This window comes from Phymastichus coffea, unplaced genomic scaffold (assembly GCF_024137745.1).
Source record: "Phymastichus coffea isolate CEN01 unplaced genomic scaffold, Cenicafe_Pcof_1.1 PCOF00110, whole genome shotgun sequence".
NCBI lineage: Eukaryota > Metazoa > Arthropoda > Insecta > Hymenoptera > Eulophidae > Phymastichus > Phymastichus coffea.
In genome coordinates, this window is record NW_026706921.1 from 729,624 (window position 1) to 751,790 (window position 22,167).

Consider the following 22,167-nt stretch of genomic DNA (forward strand, 5'->3'; position numbering starts at 1 on the left):
ACTCTCAATCATTATTAATCAAGCGAAGTGTTCGAAACGCTCACTACGCTTCTCACTACAGTTCATCAGGGAAGAATATGTAGCCCGAATAACAATGAACGTGGCATACGAAACGTATTGCCGGAGAAACTGTTTTTCATCTTCTCCCCGTGGCATTAGGGCGTAACGCAAAAGAAAAGTCCCAAAAGACTCACGTAGGCAGTGGAAAGAAAGCGAGGGAGAGAGGGAGAGGCGAAGAAAGGTAAACGCGTACTGCAGGAAGAGCAGAAAGTTTTCGCGTAACGTAGGCGTGGAAACTCAGTCGGGCAACGCAACCTACGCTATGTATGCCCCGGCACGTAGAAGCGAGCGCGCGCCCTTTTCGTTATGTTTTTTTTCGAGGAAAATACGATTCAAAGTGCCGGAGCGGCGTCGGACGAGCGACCGAAAATACGCGAGAACGACGCGCCTCGGAGCCACCATCGGCCGGCTCACTCGATTTCCATGGCAAAGCCGCTGAAATCAGAGGCTGCCCACGGCCCACTGATAATGCCTGCGTCGCTGTGCCGGCTGCCACGCTGAACATGCTAATTCACGGCAAGTTGGCTGCGAAATTGCGCCGGTCGGCCGCTGCCGAGTGCTTATGCCATTGTTTGCCCGGTGCCTTTGGCGATCAGGATTTATTAATGAATTGCAGCGTTTAACTTGCTCCCGAGCGCGGCTTTCAGGAGCTCAAAGCACCTCGGCGTTTTTCACGTTGCATATCGTTTGTCATTCATGCGCACGTCTCTTCCGACTCGCGCGCCCTTTCGCCGGGGAAAATCTTTGACGCTCAAGGAAGCAACTTGCGCCCGAAGGATCTCAATTTGAAATTCGTTTGGGGCGAGAACGAGGCACTTCATTCGGAACCAAATCATTCGCGCTCCAACGAATTGCAAAACTTATTAATCGAAGTTGCGCCGCGCGCTCGAGCAACGAGCCCCTTGGCAAGGACGACGCCCACGCAAGTTGTACAACGCGAACTCGATAACTCGCGCTTCCACGGTCACGTCGCTATTAAATAGGTCAGCCTATATGTCTTGAAATGCAGTTTCAAGAAATTAACGGCGATTCATTAGCGACGCGTCCGCCGACGACGTAAATCGCGCGTCGCCAGCTATACCGTCTAGCTACCTCTTATCAGCAGCGTAACTTGTTATTTGGGTTAATTACCTCGCGTCTCGCTCCGACATCAATGGATCTACGTGCATTACGATGTGCATGCATAATCGAGTAGTTGCCAAGCCGAACATGCAGATTGATTGGCATTTTTCCCAATCACGTCTTTCCTGGGTCTAATTCATAACACGAGTATTAGTGGTTCGCGAAATTAGTACAGATGTATTTGAAAAAAGCGGCGTTTCCCGATCACCGGACGTTTCAAGTGTTTTTCAGCAGTGACGATCTATAGTTATGATTATCTGATTGCTCGCCTTCTTCAAACAAATACACGTAGTTAAATAACAAAATTCTATACGAAACGACGTTAGCACTATTATAACGTTTCTAAAAACGAGGATGAAGTTGCATTCATTCAAAACATGTCAATTGCATGATGATCGCTTAAACCTTGTGTTACTTGTACGGGTGTGAATTTCGGGATGTTCATTGTAAGTCTCATTTTATTATATTAAAAATGAGCAACTCGTAATTTATATCTTTTCTTACGTATTCTGCTCAAATCGTAGTTAATAATGAAAATATTATCGCTATTTACCGTTGCGATCGGCAACTCGACATGCGCACTTATCCAATGTACGTTTCAATTTGATCACATACATATCATTTCCCTTTTTTCCTCTGCGGAACAGTGATTTTGTACCGTTTGTATGGTTTGGTGCTTGAAATTGCGAAAGTTTGATATATACAAGTACAAATTAACGATGAAACGGCTAGTCGTCTTAGTAATCTATGACATCAACGCAATATCCAATGGTACATTAAAAAAGTTACTGAAACAGTTTCACTCTATTCTATTAAAACGCGTTGATTACTCAAAAGTTGATGGGATAGTTAAAAGCTCTAACGATCGCAGAGAAACAGTCTTTCTTATCAGAGATTTGTGTGCAATAGTTTACCTCATGTTTACACTTAAAACCTTTTGCTTATCTTATCGCTTTTTTGAATGCGAACTTTTATAGCGTTGATCGCCAGTTAAGATACTTCGAACTTTCCTGATTAACAAATGAACCGCTCCGCCGAACTTAAAATAGCATATAGGTTTGAAAGTGTGTGATATCAATTAATCTTCGCGGAAAATAAACGCAACATATATATAGTTGCAACGGCGAGAATAGAAACCTGAGAGAACAACAATACCTTCGGTACTAGTGAAATCGGTAGTACAAACACGAATATCGTAGATCCGAGCAAAAGGTGGATTATTTGGCGTGAAAACCATGGATGGAGCATCAGCAGACATAAAACGGCGATAGGTCGCTTTGACATTGCACATGCAAAAGCATCGTTGATCGCACACTTTTCACCGAGCGCTCTCCCACGCAATTTTTTAATGCGTTCAATCAGATAAACGTGTCCCCGCGAGAGATTAAAGTTTAACGAAGATTATCGCTTTTTCCCTCCTCTGACCAGCGAGTACGGCATCACTCATTTACGCGCCAGTGGGTCAATTCCATTCGAACTGGAGGAATTTTTCAGTTGTTCGCGCGTTCGAAGCGGAAAGTGTTCTTCTGTTTCTTGAGCGCGATCGATTTTTCGAAACCACGCCCATCATTTCAGTTTCGCTAGCTTGTAAGGCTCAGGATTCACTGGTTGGCTGGGATTTATTGCACGTGCAAGCTTGCGAGCTTTCGGGGCTTCCCTGATTCACTTTGGCGAGGATCAAGGATTCGTTTTGATTGAAATAGTTGTCGTTGGCTAGGCTGTCATCTAAAGGATTAAACTGATCTTTTGAACGTAAATTTTTTGAAATTCGAATGCTCAATCCAATTTTATTGCAACAAAGTTTACTGCAATAAAGTGGAGTCGTTCAAATTCGCCATTTTCGAATAAGGTGACATTTAGTAGGTATATCAGATAGACAAAATATGGAACGCGTTATCGCGATCTCATTTGTGAAACATACATCATGGCCATAAAAAAATTGATAACATTTTTTTCATCGGGAGTACAAGGAAAAAAGCAAATTCTAAATTTCTATTTTATCGCGACGAAAATCGAGGGCGAGTAATACTGTTGTCCCGGCTACATGCCGATTCGAGATCTTGATCATACGTTATCTCATTCATTGCGAATCCGTTAGCGTGCGCGCGAATCGAAGAGCACGGAGAGGATTTAAGCTATCGAGTGGTATGCGACATGGTAAGCGGAACGAGCAAGCTTTCCCAGTCAAATTGAGCGCGGTTAATCAGCTGATTACGCGACCATAGCTAATTGACGAGAAAGAAGAAGAAGAAGGGCGAACGCACGACGTCGCTGGAAAAGTTGAACGCAGATTGACCTGGGAGTGCGTCGGCCAAAAAAAAAAAAAACGTTATCCCCTCGTCTGCGACGCGTTTATCGCTCGCTCAAGTCAGCGCGATATGAAAAGTGCGGACGCCTTCGAGTGGCGTGATCGCGTGGGCAGTCTTGTAACAAAATTACAATTTTTCACTCGGGTATTCAATATTATTTCAAGAGAGGCCGTAAATAGAGTGGCCACAAAGGGAATCTTGCTAGGCAGCCGAATTTTATCAGCGCATGAGAACGAATAAAAGCGACCGCACCGAAGAGGCGAAGAAAAAAAGAAGAAAGCCCGCGGTAAGAGCTAAAGTTGAATGAGAGGGAGGGATTAAAAGAGATAAACAACCGCTCAAGCGAATAAAAACTGCAGAATTAGAGAGGCCATAAAACCTCTGAACTGCTTGGGCGCCTGAACCCGACAGGCCCTTTTCTGGCGTGGCGGTAGAGTAGCAACGAAGCAGGGGCTCGAGCTTACAGCACCACCGTGCGCCGCTGTCCGCGCACGCGTCGTATTATTCTCCTGGTCGATTTCGCACCGATATTCTCAAAATGTTCGAGGAGGCCAAATCGTTAAGCGCCAACGCGACTCGACGCACCGACGTGGCTCCGCTGCTCGTTCGATTTTCTGCGCTGCCGGCGGCGGCGGCGGCGGCGGCGGCGGCGCAACGGCGGTCGCAACCCTCCCCCTGCACAGAGTTTTATTCATTTGATCCGTGGCTCGAAATCCACTTATCCGAACGTTGCACGCTCGATACGTGCTGTTGCTGCTGCTGCTGCTGACCTCACCGGCGCACGAGAGACGACGCCTATATACACGCACGTACGCGCACGCGGCGAACTTCGCGTGCACTTCTAAACGAGACGTCACCGGGCGACCTCTCCCAAGGCTTGCCGCCTGAAATATGGAGCCTTGCCGGCAATAGGACTGCGGAACTTCGCTGGGTCTCGGACAAGCAGCGGCAGATTGACGGCATTACTGCCGCCGCGCCGTCGGACGACAATCGGATAACGAAACTTTATTAGGCAGTTTGTCCGGCGGCTTAATAACCTTAGCTGGAGCCGCAGGCCAGGAGAGGAATATCGTGACAACTGTTGAATTATTTATACCGGCCAGGGCGGACAGAGAGCGAGCGGCGAGCGCGCGCCGCCGCGGAGAGGGACGAGGGGAAAAGCTCGCGCGGCGAGCGATCGCGTGTTTTACGAGCGGAACTTTCGGGACGTCGCGGCGGCCGTTTCGCCTCTCGTTTTCTCGCTTGCTATTCTCCTCGACGCACGACGGCACGCGGTGCGGATTTAGCGCTGCCCGCTGCTGGGGTCCTCCGAGCGGAGCGCTCGTTTTCGTTCTTTTTTTTTTTGTTTTGTTTTCTATCGTGTGCTTGATTTCGCTCTCGGGATTCGTTTGTCGCAATCGAAGCCGCTCGGCGATCCTTGCTTCTCGCTTGCTTGTGTGCGCGCGCGCACGCTCGACCGGAGGCACGAGAGTCGCGGGCGAGCGGTCATTCCGCGACGATTCGCCCGACGTACTCGTAGACTAGTTGCCAGACTTGCCGCGGTAGAAGCTGGCGCGTCGTCCCTCGACCGTTGGCTTTCTCGAGTTTCCTGCGCCGCGAGCCACTTGCCGCGGAGAACGGCAAGACGAGAGGGAAGTGCCTAACTAAATATTGCCGCTGTCTGTCTCTCGCGCCCAAGACCGTGAATTATCAAGTTTTCGAGCCGTCGGCCGCGCGCCGCAGCCAATTTAAAAATGACGCGAGCGACGCTCCACTTGCCAAACGAAAGTCGATCGAAAGCGGCGAGTGGGCGGGTGGGGAGAGGGGGCCGGCACACATCCTCGAGACGTCGGGGCAGAAGAGGCAGCCCAGAACGCATCGCAGACCGGCCCCGACGGCAATTATCGTCGGGAATAAGTCCACCAAGAATCTTGGCCTCCCGCGCAGGCCGACATCCCTCAAAGTACTATCGGAACCCCTACGCCCGATCGACTGCGGCGCAGATTTATGCGTTTCATTATTCAAGATAGTCGCCCGGCCGATCGCTCTTTCACTCGAATCGATATAGCCTCCAATTCCCGAACGCGGAATAATTCACCGAGCGCAGAGCGAGCCCTCTCGAGCGCTACGGAAGCTCCGTGGAGAAGGAGCAGAGCGGACCGCCGCCCGGCATTGAAAGCGGCAGCGATCGCGGACGGGCTCGAATGCTCCGTGGCGTACACCTGCGGGCATTGTTGCCGGTGAAACAGAGAGAAAGAGCAAGCGAGAGCGAGAGAGCGACCGGAGGTGGCTATCGATCCTCCTTTCTGCGCCGGGTGAACAACCAACGTCCGATAAGCTCCGAGCTGTCTTCGAGAGGCGTAATGAATGCCCGAGGCGCGAGGCTCGCTGTCGTCGACGAGTCTGACGCCAGGAGGGCCATCAGCTGATTCCTCGCTGCAGTTACGTCGGATCCCGCGCCTATTCCAAATGTGCCTGGTGAAAGTCGCCGCGTGTCGTGGCGCGCGCACGAGCTAGAGGGGGGTCGAGCAATCTTCGAAACAATACGCGGCATCTTGATTACTTGCAAGGCGAGTCGCGTGTGGCACTCGTTATTCAGCGTCCCCGACTATTAGCAGTGGGTCACGAACCGCTGGACTTTCTCATTACTCTTGTGCAAACGAACGTCGTCGTCGTCGTCGTCGTCGCCACCGCCGCTCGGGCTTTTCGAGCCATCGACCCTCTCCCCCTTTCCTGGCCTCTCCTCTTTCATTTCCGTTCTTATCCGACATTCAGACTCTTCGCTACGGTCTCTTAATTTCTCGTCTAGCGCGATTCTCCTTCCCTTTCCGCGGATTTCGTTTCTCCCTCACTCCCCCCATTTTTTTTCCAGCCGACAAAGATTGTTCTTCAATGAGTGCTCGAAGATACACGAGCAGTTCAGTTGTAATTGTCAAGTGATTCGATATCTCGCGGCGGGAGAGCTCTGCTGTAATTGTATCGTCGTCGGTTATACTTTCCAAAGTGCGACACTGACGAGTAAGCAGTTTCCCAAGTAGACTTTCACGACTGACCGAACAATTTTTTTTCCCCTCTTTTCTCTCTCTCTCTCTCTCTCTCTCTCTCTCTCTCTCTCTCATCGTACGTTTTATCGGACCGACATTTATGTTTTCCGATGCCATAATTATGGAGCTTGAAACTCGCATAAAAGTTGCGCGAGTGCGAAAATTGAAGCGCGCTGACACATCGACTCAAGGGATATATCGGATCGACGAATGTACGCCTCTCGACTCGTTCCGTTGGGCCAGCGTGCGAAGCGAGAGAGCGGCGCGACATTGAACTCCGATAACGCGATGAGCGCGTACGCAATTTTCATTAGCTGCGTCCGACGGATCGCGTTGAGTAATGAGGTTGCGACCTAGCCATAGGCGCGCCCTCGTGACACTGCGCTGCGCGTAATGATCTTTGTTCTTTCAAGCTGAGCAAATAAAGTCTGCGCAGTGTTTCATTAGGTTTCATTGGATTATTGTGCGTCGCAATGGCGATCGTCTGTTACTAATTCCACCGATTTGCCGGCATTCCTAATATCATATAATACTACTAATAAATAGTACGATCAAGCCCGTATCGTCTCGCGAAAATCGTATTAAAAATTCATCAGCTCGAGCTTACAGTAGAATCTTTATTTCGAAGAATTTTCTTGCTATAAGAGGATTCCCAGCGAGAGACTTTCGAGATACTTTCGCAGTATCTCTTATAGATTTTAATGTCATGAAAATCGAGACAATGCAAGCATTCTCTTTGAAGCAATAAGATTACGTAGACTTTAATATCAAAATTCTATGAGTCGCAAAACAGTATTATCAGCTCGAGTGGCGACCAACGACTGTTAGTAAGAACGTTTCGACGGATATCGATCTGATAAACTATATACCGCAGGCTTACAACTACACTAAATGCTTTTGCAAGATATTTATTATAGGTCCCTGTTGATAATGTTCAATTGTGTGATCATTTCCACCATTTGTTTATGACAGCATCTTTTTGTTATTGTTTTCACCACTAATTCGAGTACGGCACGTATTATCTTGCCATTAGCATTAACATCGTCTGCGCTTGCAGATATAGATATTGAAAGTGAACGTAAAACTTGGTTTTACAACTATTTCTTGAATTTTCCTTATTAGCTATCGCGTGAAAGAAAAGATTGTCGATGCGTCTATTGTAAATTAGGAATTTATAGTAATTCTATTAACATTAAATCTACTGACATATTATATATACCTATTTCTACCGAATGGCGGTCAAATGACCGCTTTTGAAATAAACAATTATAGTCTTTTCCAGTTGATTGTAATTAATACAAAATTTAGCATAAACAATAAACACAAAATAATTATCATATAATAATTAAAAACCATTTATTTTTCGAGTCATTTCACCGCTCTGATAGGTTTAGTGTTGATAATCGATTACAATACTATCGATGAGAAGAATTATTTTCTAGTAAGCAGCTATCAATTGCAGCGTTACTTTCCGGCGTGTCGTGTATTCATGAATGTGAAAATTAACGATTTCGTTCAGAACGAAGTGACAAAACCATGTGACGGTGAACAAGTAGACCGAAAACCTTATGCTGACAGAATTGAGAGACTTGAAAACGCGAGTAAAATAATGATTTTAAAACTGATTTAGGGACGAGTTTTTAAAAAAATTCTTTTTTCGGGGCGTGTTGGTGAAACCACGCGTCGGCGTTTCTGGAAGAATCGTTGCAATCATTAAAAATTTTGAAGGAGCCTTGAGAATTCTACCGAATGAAATAACGAGTTGGAGAAAAGATTTGATGAAATACGGACTGGGAACGTATATCGGTCAGGCACTTGATTTGACTGGAAAATTGAAAAAAAAGAAAACCGAAACGTCGTTTTCTCTACAATACCCATCAAACTTAATCGCGCTACTGTTCTGAATGTAATGCGAAATTGTGAGCTTATCAAGCGAGCGTGGATTCTCTTAGCTTATCCCTCTGCGTCATATCGGAATTGCAATTTCGCGTGGTGCGCCGCGCAAGCCTTCCACCCGGCACGTCATAATTATTGCAGCCAGAGTGTGAAATATGTATACGTCCGCGCGCCGGACTGCCGCCTAGCTCACGGTGACTTTCCGCTGCGTCGTCGTTGTGATATCGCTCGCCGGGCAGAGAAAGATCCGCCGCCTCGCTTTTACTGCAAATTGCAATTTTTATTTTGCTCGTTTTGAACGTGAAAGTTTTATTCTGGAATTGCTTTTTGAAAACGTCACGAGGGCACTTGTTTGCCCCACTCAAAAAAACGGACGGCGCGCGCGAGCCTATTCTTCGCGTTACAGCTCGCGACTCTTGACCCGTGCGGGGAGCTCTCGGCGAGACTGAAAAGTTGGTATCACCGCCGAGTTTATAATTTTTTTTTAATGTCCTCGACAAGAAACGCTCGCGCGGACGTTGACGAAGATGAATTTATCTCTCGAAGCGTGCAAGTCTGTCATTTGCGAAGTGGAGCCGTCCGTCATCCCGCAGTATAATATTCCAATTTTTTTTTTCTCTCGCCCTCTCTCTCTCTCTCTCTCTCGCACACACGCGCACATACGCGCACATACGCGCACGCGCTCTTTCGAGAAATTTTCAAAACTTCGCCGACGCGAACAAATACGAAAGAAACACGCCAATCTGTTAGATTCTATGTGCGCGTTCGTTTCGACCTGTCATCCTTTTAAGCGCACGCGTGAAAAGTGAAAAAAGAAGCGGCAACTTTTTCGACGATGAATTATTGAAATTGTCGGGAAAAATTTTATTTAGCGTTGAAGAGCGCGTTAAAGCGCGCTGCGTTCGCGACGAGAGGAGGAGCGGAATAGGATCGAGGCTCGATTTTAATGCACCGATAAACAGCATCTTTGGCTGCGAGCCGCATGCAAGATGCTCGGCTCGCTTTAATCTTGCTTGCGACGTCGCGAGAGCTAATGAAATTTTTATTGGAAGCTAGCGACTGCAAGGACGAACGACTCTTTGAGCTGAATAAGGGATGTGTCATCCGCCCGGCATGAATTTGCAGGCGACGGGGGCTCGTGCAAAGAGCGCGACAAACATATTCTATTTCGCAACGTAACGACATTCCAGCAGCAGCGACGGCAGCGAAGGGTTGACGCGCGCGTTACTTGCTTAATGTGTAATTGCACTTCTCCCGGCTGCCTCAGCCGGTGGTGCAATTCGCCCCGCGAAAGAAAGGACAACAGCGAATATGAGGGTGAATTGCCAGACGTCGCATCTACCTATACGTGCCGGGGCTTGACTTGACTGATGGTATTCGAGCTGTCGGGTAGTGCGAAAGGTAGCTCAAGTATTTGATGCTGCGTCAATAGTGAGTTGCAGCTTTTGGAGAGTCTCCGCTGACGGAAAATCCAATAAAATTGATGAATAGCAGAAACGCGCCGTGTCTAAACCTTTTTTCTCCTCTCTTTCGCGAGAGACACTGAAAATTCTATAATTACTCTCGGAAAGTATCGAATTCCATTTGGAAACTTGGTATGTTTACGCGTCTCGCACGATAACTACGCGAAAGTAACTCGACGGTCGTCTCTTTCCGCTTGGTTACGCGAAAACATTTTCATTTTCCGCGGGCTTACGCGTTGGACGTCGTCACTTCAGCAAACCGTCGCTCGCAAAAATGCTACAAGGACAACTAAAGCTGCAAGAGGAACGGAGAACGGAATGAAAAAGTGAACCAAAGTTAACTTTGCGATTTCGACATTCGACTCGTGACTAAAATGCCTAGGAACTGCAACGCCAGGACGCAACACGTCCGTCAACAACACGCAAAGGCAGCTTTGGTGCTTGCGAGCGTCTCTGGAGGCCGGCCGGCTGGCATTGCTGCTTACGATCACTCGGGACTCGTTTGATGGGCTCTCTCTCTCTCTCTCTCTCTCTCTCTCTCTGGCCTCGACCGTTCGACTACGCGCATTCGTCCCGCGCCGGTTTCTCCTTTGTCCGAGTTTCTCCACGTCGAGAGCGGCGCGGTCCGCCTCGAGATCGACCGCGGGTGTGTCGTCGATCGTTTCACTCGAGCTTGCGGTCGGCGGTGTTGCAGGCGAAGCTGCGCGTGATGGTGGAGGAGAACACAGGCGCGAGCCTGCGGCTCGACTCCGGCCTCGAGCTGGACAAGTCGAGCCGCGGTTGCGGCGGCCAGGCGGCAGCCGGCAGCAACAACAACAACAACCACCACCACCACCACCACCACCACCAGCACGGCGGCAGCAGCGAGCGCTGCAACAGCAGCAGCGCCAGCAGCACCAGCAGCGCCAGCACCACCGGCGGCACCACCACCCCGTCGAGCAGCGGCAGCGGAGCCCCGTGCAACGTCAACAACTCGTCCAGTCCGGCGAGCGGACCCGACGCACTGCCCAGTCCGCACAATCTCGCGCAAGCCGACGACCTCGTCGGCAAGCGGCTCAGCACCGGAAGCAGTCCGGTCGACAAGAGGAGCTCGTTGAGCGACAAGAGCGTCAGTCCCGTCGACAAGAGGTGCAGTCCCATCGACAGGAAGGATGCCTGCAGTCCGACTGATCGACGGCCTAGTCCCATCGGCGAACGTAAGTGACACCTCTCTGCCGATAGTATTGTTGGACGCAACGGTTGCCGCGACGATATTTTAAGTCGACATTGGAGTTCCCCATCCGGTATTCTCCACTTGGGCCACTGTGTTCCCATTGCAGAGCGGCGAAACGGTTCGCCGGCGAGCCCCGGCGAGAAAGCGGCAGCGACGAACGGGCGCAGGCCGTGCGCCCCGGCCCTGGAGAAGACGCGACTGGGCGGCTCGGGGGGCAGCTGCGACTCGCGGTCCGACAGCGCCAGCCCCGTGGGCACGCGCAGCTTCTTCCAGCGCGGCGCCAGCGAACGCTCCAGTCACGAGCGGCTCAGGATCACGGCCGCGCGCAGCCTGCTCGAGTCGGCGGCCAGGTCCAAGGACGGAGACGACTCCAAGGACTTCCTCGACGGGGACGCGCGCACCGACGAGGACAACGAGCCACCCGGGCCCGCGCCCAGCAGTCGGCCCCACTCGCCGGGCAATCCACTCGGTGCGTCGTCCTTGCCTTGCTGGTAGTTTCGCGCCGTAGCGGCGAGAGCGCGACTGACCGATCGCTTGCGTGGGCACAGGCATCGGCGACCCGCTGGTAGCGTCGCGCCTGTCGAACCTGCACGGCGGCGGCCACGTCGAGGTGGCCTTGACCCGTCGGCTGCGCTTGGAGAACGACCGCCTGGTAGCCGAGGTGGCGCGGCTGCGTCGGCTGCTGCTGAGCGGCGCGTCGCGGGGCGAGGTCGGCGCGGACGAGGCGGGCATCGAGGACGAGGCGCGTTGCGTCGCCCTCGAGATGGAGCTGCAGCACGTGCGCGAGCAGGTGCACAGCCTCAAGGCCGATCGCAAGAGACTCCGCGCGGAGAAATTCGATCTGCTCAATCAGATGAAGGCACTCTACGGCACCCTCGAAGACAAGGAGAGAGAACTGAGGGATTTCATCAGGAATTACGAGCAGGTTGGTGTTTTACTTTTACCGCTCTATTGCAATTCGGCGACGACGCTTCCATTCGAGCGAATGGAAATTGACTTTTATACCGTCAATTCTGATGAAAATGGCGTATCATTTGATACTGCAGACTCGGGTGGCCTGGAATGGCTGATGAATGCCGCGTTGACCTATTTGAAATTTCCCGTCGAGTTGATTTTTCGGAACTCGAAACTAAAAATAAACAAAACCGAATTTCTCTCTCGCTCTCGTCGTTTTTGTTGCATTAAACTAACAAATTTATTTTCAAATATATCTCCATATAAGTAATTGTTCGGTTTGAAAAATTGACGTTTCACTTCGCCGATGGGAAAACATTTCCATAGCGAAGCCTTTGTCGATGGAGCAGTTCAATGATAAACGAAAAAAAATGCCAATTTGTCCTCGAAGTGAAAAGAGCCGGAGGCCGAGCGATAATTTTTTGCGGGGAAAATGGATGAAACAGTTGATACATACGGCATGTGTCAGCGATGATAGTGAAAACAGAGCGGAGAAAAGGGTGGAGAGGAAGAGATGTTGGCGAAGATATCCGAAGAGTCGCATGGCATCGACGCGTTGCTCTATAGATTTCGGGGATCGAACAGAGTTGGCTTGGCTCGATGAAGCGGCCGCCGATAGGCTTTGAAAAGCCTTGTCAACTGCAACTCGGCTCCGACATATCCACGGGGATTTTTCCGGCGATAAAGCGCCCCGTCAATTACCCGTCGCCTCCGATTCACTTCCCTATCCTTCTACCGCGCTCCTGCTTCGCCTCTCCCTTTTTTTTATTTTTAAAGCCGGCGGCTTCGGCCCGGCAAAGATGCTGCGCTCCGCTACTGCCTGGATAAAGTCGAGCTTAATTTGCGTCAAAGCACACTCGCTCCGTCATAGCGCTGCTACGCGCTGCTACTTTTCATTATCGGCGTGTTGTCGCTCGATGCCCCGGCAAATCGAGTTGCACACTTGACAGGCTGCCAAGGGAATACTGAAAAGCCAATGTTGCGGGAAGTTTCCAATTGCTACCAAGCACCGTGCTCTGACGTGATACTCTATTATAGGCTTTTCACTGTTTTCCAAATAACTTTGAAATATTCCTCGTAAGAATTCACCTCGATAAAATTCGTAGCATCAAATATTCTTAATTTTATAAAGGTTACAGTTTATTTATTTTTTATAAAGGTTCAAATTTATCCGTTTTCTTTTTTTATAACAATCGAAAGCTTATCTTGTTCATAAATACATCGTTTCGTGAAGATAGAGACATTAACGAATATTATTTTTAAATTTGTACAATGGTATGTCGTTGGAAGCTTACTCTTTTAATTCTTCAAAATTCTCTCGACAAGATAAGCACAACAAACATAACTACAAAGTAAGTTCCCTAATAAAAGTTCACTTACAGTCGTAATCCCTTATTATCACAGGCTCGAACCCTGCAAGCAGCTTCGCGGGATCGAAAAATATAATGCTGCGCGGATAAAAAGAGAGAAAGCGAAAGTCGACTCACGCGAGACAAGACAAAGAGAATAAATAGAGCTAGCGAGTGCGTTGAAAAAAAGGGACGCCACCCTAGTAAACTTTCTCCCCCTGAGGATTATCACCGTCTTCGTCTGGGGATAAGCAGAAGGTCGTCGAGGGAGAGTATTTATCGCGTGGGCGAACCGATGAAATATGCATTTTTTTTCTCCGCTTAGCGTTTCCTCGAGCAGACGACACAACGGATTGGAGAAATTAGGCTGCGCGGATGGAAAATTGGCGTGAGACTCTTCGAAAGTCGTTTGTGTCGCGAGCGAGTTCTGCTTCTGCCGGCGCGCTCAACGTTTCAATCTTCGTCTGGATATTCTTTGACTGACAATTTGAAGAGCGAGATAACATAAACGTACACAAAGTGCGGCACTCCATCGGCTTCCAGAAAGCAATTACCTCCGCGAACTTTCGGTATGTTCGCGTCGGCTCTCATTGTTTGGAAGTTGCAGCACTCGAGGTAATCCCGTCGTTGGATTGCGACGCGTAATCAGACTAATCAAGAACGTCTTACGCGAATGCTATGATTGTTGCTCTGAAATCATTTCCGAAAGGGAGAGAGTGGATAATCAACTTGGTTTAATAGGATATCGGTGCAGCCTCAGGCGTCACCCTCCTTCCTCTCAAAATTCATTTGATGCTGTTTGAGGAAAGAAGGAACTCCTTGTAGTACATTTGTATTATTTACCGTCGAGAAGAGAACGCTGGGAGGTAACTTATGGGGTTGGCATCCCTGTCATTTTCTCTTTTAATCCCTTAGTTGTCCTTACATGTAATATTTTTTACATATTTAATTCAGAGTCTCGTGTTTTTATATCAAATGATGAGTTGACTTATAAAATACTATTACGCAAATATATTCTTTGCTTACTTATCGTATAGATTTTATCACAGTCATTTCATACGATTTTTTTCAGTTTTTTAATTACTGATAGACTTTGATTTTCGGCAAAAGCAGCAATACATGTGATTACTTAAAAAATTAAAATAAACTACGTATATTATTTTTCATACAATTTCGTTGATGACACAAAAGGATCATGCATCCAAAATATATACGATTTTTTGTAGAAGGAAATTTGGAAATTCCGAGGTGTATATTTGGGAAGGAATATTTTTACAAATGACACGTCCTTTTATTTAGAGTTGTTTAAACGAGAGATCCTTGTCGATGACATCGACCACTTTTACGTCATTCATCGAGACGACAATGTTCACAGAATGAATGGCTTTTGAAATATCTTCAGGATAATGCATTTTTAAAACTCGAAGTTTATGTTTATACCGGAGAGGCATATTTTAACTGATTGAAATCTGCGATCAATGGAATTTCTATACCGCATTGGGCCATAAACCTCAATTGTTCATTCTTGCATCGTAACAAATCTGTAAAACTTGTAAGAATTAAAAGGACATGTGCGCTCGTTTACCTTTTTGCTTGCCATTATTGATGTCGTAGGTGCTGAGATTTAAGATATGATTATAAAATAACAATCATTTCGATTTAGAAGACATTGAAATTTACTTTCTCTGAGTAAGTTTCCGTGTTGATAGTCGCACTTTTTGTGCAGTATTACGACGGCTTTCTCATTTCATTATTTTTCTCACGCAAATACCTGTTATATCACCTACCATTTCGACCATTAATAAATCGATTTTGTCACAATTTGCTCGCTCCAAAATCAGAATTGAACTTACAGCTACCGATACCAAGAGTGTACTCATTACGTTTAATTACTGGAATTGGGTCCTTAGCAATCCTCTACTCGATGGTGGGTGGCTCCTATTCTTCGCCACTTACCCACTCTATCGTCGAAAAAATTCATGTAAAGGAATGATTTGCCTATATTTTTTCATGGTGCTGGTGTTCTCGGTATTTTTCGTAAAGCTTTATTTTATTGTGCAGTTTGTTTTAAAATCAATGTGATATATTCTAAAGTACCTCCTTCGATGACAATATAAATTACCGGTCACCAACGAATACACAGAATGACGCCTGAACGCTTTGGCGTTTGCAGCAGCACTGTTTCAGTGCTTATTTTCTTTCTACACTCGAGGCTGCCCATCATCCATTTTACGTAATTAGCTTTAAGTAGAAAATTAAGCTTTTGATAGCTGAGTCGAATGATGTTTTAATCGACTCTTACGAGATCTTTGCCATTCAATTTTTATTTTTGAATTTACTTATCAAGAAATTTATCGGAATAATGTAATGTAGGTACTTTTTGAAAAAAAAGAAAAAACATAATAGAGAAAATGCTGCAAAAGATTCGATAAAATAACCAACATATTTCTCGACAAAGGAAAAACGTATTTAATCAATTGTATTCCGTTTGTAGCGAATGCGAGAAAACGAAGCTAGTCTGGGCAGGATGCAACAGCCAGGAGCGAATGCTGAAGAACGCGAGATAGAACGGGAACGAGAGCGCTGGAGCTTGATAAGAGCAGCCCGCGACGAAGCCGACCGCAGCCTCGCTCTCGCGGCGAACCTCGCCGACAAGGAAGCCGCACTGGCTCACGCGCACGCCACTATAAAAGAGGTACGAGCACTTGCTATTCTCGCTTAGCTTCGAATTGAACTCCAACAGCCGCAGATTCTGCCACGCTCGCTGTCTAATTCTGATTTTACGCTGAATTGACGCGCGAGCTTTGAAACGTTGGTGTACCAGCCGGCGTTCTGACCTAGCAAACTTTCAGTGGCTTTACCGCTGCTGATAACTGAAGCACTGCGGCGAATCAGTTGTCAGCTGTGCGAGCGTAAAAACCCGATTGTCCTTCCCTCCCGAAGTCTTGCGAATGTATCCAAGTAGAATAAAGCAGACATAGCAGGGCACGAATTTAAAAGTCCAAACTATTTGTCAATGGAACAGCTGCAACGTCAACTGACCGAGCGCGGCGTCTGCTTGAGCGACCAGGAGTCGCTGGTGTCTTTCCCGCGCGGCAGCGTGAACGGCGCAGCGACTCCGGGCGCGGGAAGCAGCAGCGGCGTATTGCTCGGCCACCTCGGCTCGTCGTCGTCGCAGGCGGCGCACGGCGGCTCGTCCAACGAGCTCGTCGTCGGAAGCGCCGTGCCGCTGAGCGCGAGCAACGCGAATGCGGGTCAAGCCGGGGACAGAGGCAGCTGCAGCGCCGACAGCGGGGTCAGAGGCTCCAGCGACCGAGAGAGCGGCGGGGCAACCAGCATTGGCGGTAATCTGTCGGATTCGACGACCGATGGTGAGTGGATTGCTCTTTACGACGCTTCTTCCTGCCCTCTGATTTTACTCTTCGACTCTCATCCAACCTGGCTTTGCCTAGTGTTTTCTTCGCGACTCAAGAATCGTTCACAATTTCAGTGTCTTACCGAATGATCATATCATGTTTTCAACTTACAATCGGTTCGTTCTACTTTGTTTCATTGAAAACATCATTTGGTAATTGCAAACGACTTTCACTTATCACCGAGCTGTATGCTGTGTAATGTGTTTGCGCTTCCGTTAGGCAAGACAATCGTTCTCCCTTGCCAAATCACGAACAAACACGAAGAAAAAAAAAAGGTTTTCAAGTGCCTTCTGGAGAAATGCATGCGTTTACGTTCACGTGCACAGCTATCATTCTCTCTCCTCTCGAGCTGATTAGTTTGCTCGAACAATAACATAGCCTTTTGGCAATATCATATTGAATTTCGCACGAGAGTATCGTCAGAGAGCGTTCCAACAATGGCACTTCGCGAGCATGTCAAAACGCGCGTACAATACAACATATAGACGAGTACAGTCGCGGCAAAAGGTCTCCAGCGCTTCAATCGGCAATTCCGAGCGAGTAGATCAGAAAAAGAATGGAGCAGAGCAACATAAAGAACGTACACTGACACGCACGCGCACATGTATATTTATAAATCGCGTGCAAATTGCTAAGCCCCTTCTCGTACGTTCGCGTAGACAACACGCGAAGCGTCATGTGAAGGCCAAGTCGCAGACTAAGAAGACAAAAAAAAGTACTCACTCATAACCCACTGTACCCCTCCACTGTATAGCCTATGTATGTCGACCAAGCACGCCGACGATAACCCTCGATGGAAGCAGTCTCGACGTGGACAGCGTCGGCTTGGCGTCGTCAACGGTGGCGCCGCCCCTCATGTACCAATGTAAGTCTTGCTCTCGCGCTTAAAAAACCAAGTCGCAAAGCCATTGCGCGCGAGGGTAAACGTGTGAAAGCCACCGTCAGCTTTATTTCCTCCTTCATTTCCGCTCGGCGAACTTTCGGCTGTTATGGCTAATTGAATGGGGCCACCCCAAAAAGGCCACCTACGAATTTCGCGTTTTCTTTTTCTTTTTTTTTTTTTACTTTCCGCTCGTTCGACCGACACTCAAGTGCATTTTAGATTTGTTAGCTCGCTCGAGAACGAGGATTTCGAACGAGCTCGGAAGTTCGCCGAGCGGGCTGACCTTTATCCTTGCTTCTCGCTGAAAAATTCACTCTCACGCGCGCGTGTATGTGTGCGTGCGTGCCTGCTTCATTTTTTTTTTCTTTTGCCGTGCGTCACAGCTGCCGTGCATGAGCATGCCCATAAAAGTATGAAAACGCGACAGTTCGCGTGGCACGTAAAAGGTGTGTGTGTATGTGTGCTCTTTATGGCGCGCTGCAAAACGTAAAGAGAGAAAGCGAAACAACTTCCTCGTCGCTGTCGTCGTTGTCGTCGTTGTCGTCGTTGTCGTCGTTGTCGTCGTCGTCGTCGTCGTCGTCGTTGTCGTCGTCGTCGTCGTCGTCGTCGTCGTCGTTCGTCGTAGAAACAATAATGAAGTGTAACGATGACTCCATAGATTCGCCTGTTGTGTTCACAGCAACGACACCAAAGGACTGCAGCCCAACGCTGTCGCCACTGAACGCGTTCTCGCGTTCGATGGACAACTCGTCGCTGTCGCGCTCGGTCGAGCAGCTTTCCAGTCCTTTGGACGCCGAGCCAAAGAGGAACAAGCTATTGCTCGGACAGCAGTCCTCGCATCCGACCCCGCTCATACCTCAGACCGTGCACTCGAGGTCTTCCGCTACGAGAGGTGGCACCTGGGGATCTATATCCAGGTAGGTTCTCTTTATTTCAATGCCCTATGCTGCGGTTTACGCTCATCAAAGAGCTTTCATACGCCCGGCACTGTCATCAGCTATCGCGATTTCCGAATCGATCTAACAAGTCACTGGACTCGTTAACTTTTACGCAACTCTAAGTACGTCAGATACTCTATGTGATCGAATTGTTTGTCTACGGATCGCTAACGCAGCTTTTTGCCCGAAGCAACAGGAGCAATCCTCATCCCACGAATCAAACGCTTATTCGTTCATTGAATTAACCATGACATGGATGCCAAATAACGTTGTACCGACAGTGTATGCAAGTAAAACATTCGAAAAAACCAATGCAAATCCGGTAGAATTTGAGCGAATAAAGCGCATTGCGAATCGTCAAAAACGTACACGCAGTCCGAACTCCACTCGGGGCCAGATCGAACGAAGCGCATAGTTCGGGAAGGTGCGACGCCGACGAAAGTCGGGGAACGGCGATACGGAGGAGGCTGCCTCGCTGATGACACAATGCGCGTGCACACAGGGTGTTCGCGCGCTCCCGGCACCGGAAGGCGACGAGCAGTTCCGGCATGTTGACTGGCGGCGCCGGTGGCAGCGAGTCCGCAGCCGAGGCGTTCGATCCCTATCGCTCTTGGTCGCCCCTCACCGAGGAGGGCTACGCCGAGAAGCTGCGACTGCTCAGGGAAGCCGCCTCTGTGCCCATGGAGCGCTGGAGAGCTCCCACTGTTCTGGCTTGGCTCGAGGTCGCGCTTGGCATGCCTCAGTACGGGCCGAAGTGCGCCGAGAACGTCAAGTCCGGCAAGGTCGGTATAGACTCCCGCTCGAGTCAAGTTGAGCGCTGGAAGTGCTCAACGGGCTAGTAGAAGGCTCGCGCTGTGGTCAGACGTCGCGGCACGCTTTCCAGCCGAGAGGCAGCTCGTTCGATCGAGCGTACTCCACGAAAGCGTCGACGCCAACACTCGCGGCTTGTGCTTTTCGCGAGTCGCGGAAAAAACGCTCGTGCACGGGGATGCGATTGGTCTAATTGGCCGCGGAAACAGGTGCTGCTGGAGCTGAGCGACGCAGAACTGGAGGCCGGCCTCGGCGTGACGCACCCGCTGCACCGCAAGAAGCTGCGACTGGCGATCGAGGAGCATCGCCATCCGAACCTCGTGCGCTATCCGTGCATGGCGCAACTGGGTCACACGTGGGTCAGCAGCGAGTGGCTGCCAGACTTGGGGCTGGCCCAGTATGCCGAGAGCTTCGCCACGAACATGGTCGACGCGCGCATGCTCGATCAGCTGAGCAAAAAGGAGCTGGAGAAGTTGCTCGGAGTTACCAGGAAGTTCCATCAGGCCAGCATCGTGCACGGAGTCAATTTGCTTAGAATGATCAACTATGATCGCCAGGTAGGTCTCTGACGTCGGCTGCTTTTCAAAGAAAACCCTTATCGATTTATCGACGGCGCCCACACAGGCACTCGCCGTCAGAAGACACAGTTGTGAAAACGTGGATGCGGACCCCCTTGTCTGGACCAATCAGAGGCTTATTAAGTGGGCGAGGAATATCGATCTCGGTGAATATGCTGATAACTTGAAAGGTAACTTTCCCCCGGCCACTCGCCGACTATACCTACTCGGGCGATAAAGAGCGAGAGCGTCTTTCAATTTTGATGCTCTCTCGGCGTCTTTATTGCACCCTCGTTATACGTGTATCCGCTCGATTTTATACTTGATAAGCCATTACCAAGGGGCCATCTCTTTTCTTATAATAATCAACTCGTGTCTCAAGCCTCGCGACGATTCGGTTTATCAATCCCAGTTCAACTGAAACGAGCTGGCCGACCAAACGTTGCAATGTTCTTGTCAACAGATTCAGGAGTCCACGGGGCCTTGGTGGTCCTCGAACCATCGTTCACAGGCGACACGATGGCGACGGCGCTGGGAATACCACCGGCCAAACACATGATCCGTCGACACTTGACCGCGGAATTCGAGTCCATAATACTGCCGGCAAGGTACGCGGTCTGCCGGAATACCGAAGTCGTCCTCGATAATGCTATTCACTGAGCCGCTGCCCATCACTAGCCAACATTCCTTTCGACGATATCTCCTCCATTCGCAATCTGTTTCTTCGTGTGCAGTAATATCGTCATTCAGTGTGATATCATATACTTTTGCTTATTCTAAAGCCGACGATGTTGCTACAGTGATAACGATGCAAACATATACCATATGAGTGTGCGATTCTCCGAGCACTTTCTTTCGAACGATAGTCGTTCGAGCGATGGGTCGCTCGCAGCCTCTTGCGTCGCATTCGGCGTTTTCTCTCTCTCTCTCTCTCTCTCTCTCTCTCTCTCTCTCGTGTTCGTCGATTTTTGCTCGAAAAAGAGGAAAGAAACTCGAGTTCTTTTCAGAGGCTGAATCCTCGTACGATTCTCGCTGGTAAAACAAAGGGAAGCAAATACGGAATGCCTATAAACTCGAAAAACGAAGGCGCGCAATGGAAATCCCGCCATAGTATAATACAAAAGAAGAAGTAGCGCGACACCGTTGGAGAATCTCCATTTCTCAAAGGGATTTCTTTGCCGCACCTCCGATTCCCTTGTCCGGCGTTCCCTTTTTCTTGTTCAAAACTCAGGCGATCCCCGCGCGCGGCTCGGTTGACCCTCCGTGGCGCGATGGTCGAGGACGGTGACGAGAGACAGCTGCGACGCTCGCGAGAAAGAGAGCAAAAGTCCCAGAACCCGTTCACTCCGCGATCACGACGAGACCACTCGACTGGATATTGATCGCACGCCATGGCGGACGAGCAAAGCCGTATCATTGTTTCGCAGGCTAATGGGTGATCGTATGTCTACCTGCTCTTCGCGCTGAGCGGATTATCGAGCTCGCAGAATTGTCCTGCTTTTTTAATAGATTTCCTCTCCCGCGAGCGCTCGCCGCGTTCGATATTTGCATTCCGTTCTTGCGCCAAATGGCTTTTCTCGTCCTCTATTATGCTCATCGGATACAGGACGACGATCTCAAGCAAATTTTTCATTCCGTTCGCTCCGTGTCTAAAGAAAATACTCACGGTTGAGATAGATATGTTGGCGATCGTCTATTTTTTACATAAGTCAGTGCGATTTATTAAGAAAGCAACTCTAAGCGTTCATGTACTTGCTTCATTGTACGAATGATATATATATATATAAATACTTCGATATGTATTGTTGTATACAAGCGAAACACCAGGACTACACACACGTAGGTACAAACAGTAAAAGAAAACGTCTGCGACGACAATTGATGTACAAGGTCTCCCTCAACGTATATAATGTATGTACATGTACAAAAAGCAAAAGCCAAAACACGCTTAACGACAAAACGGGGAAAATTATGAGATTTACGCTGTGTATATGCAATCAGTCTATATATATCGATACACTATTGCAGTTGATAAGCTCTCTCTCTCTGTCTCTCTCTCTCTCTCCTTCCCTTTCTTTCTCTCTCAGTCGATCGTTCTCGTTTATGGCAATTTACGACTCCTAATAGTCTCGATTCCTCCGGCGAGAGTGTTACAATTCACGCTCACAAGAAAA

At 48.8% G+C, this 22,167-nt stretch overlaps 1 protein-coding gene across 1 annotated transcript in view; it reads left to right on the forward strand.

The window, feature by feature from the left end:
- The window catches only part of LOC131670455 (kazrin), a 39,581-nt gene that overhangs the window by 11,217 nt on the left and 6,197 nt on the right, over nt 1–22,167 (forward strand). Inside the window, exons 3-12 of the mRNA XM_058946062.1 lie at nt 10,568–11,069; nt 11,193–11,555; nt 11,635–12,011; nt 15,884–16,084; nt 16,415–16,760; nt 18,368–18,605; nt 19,129–19,408; nt 19,646–19,993; nt 20,061–20,184; nt 20,457–20,601. Of these exons, the coding sequence (XP_058802045.1) occupies nt 10,568–11,069; nt 11,193–11,555; nt 11,635–12,011; nt 15,884–16,084; nt 16,415–16,760; nt 18,368–18,605; nt 19,129–19,408; nt 19,646–19,993; nt 20,061–20,184; nt 20,457–20,601 (2,924 nt within the window). The remainder of the gene's footprint in view (nt 1–10,567; nt 11,070–11,192; nt 11,556–11,634; nt 12,012–15,883; nt 16,085–16,414; nt 16,761–18,367; nt 18,606–19,128; nt 19,409–19,645; nt 19,994–20,060; nt 20,185–20,456; nt 20,602–22,167) is intronic.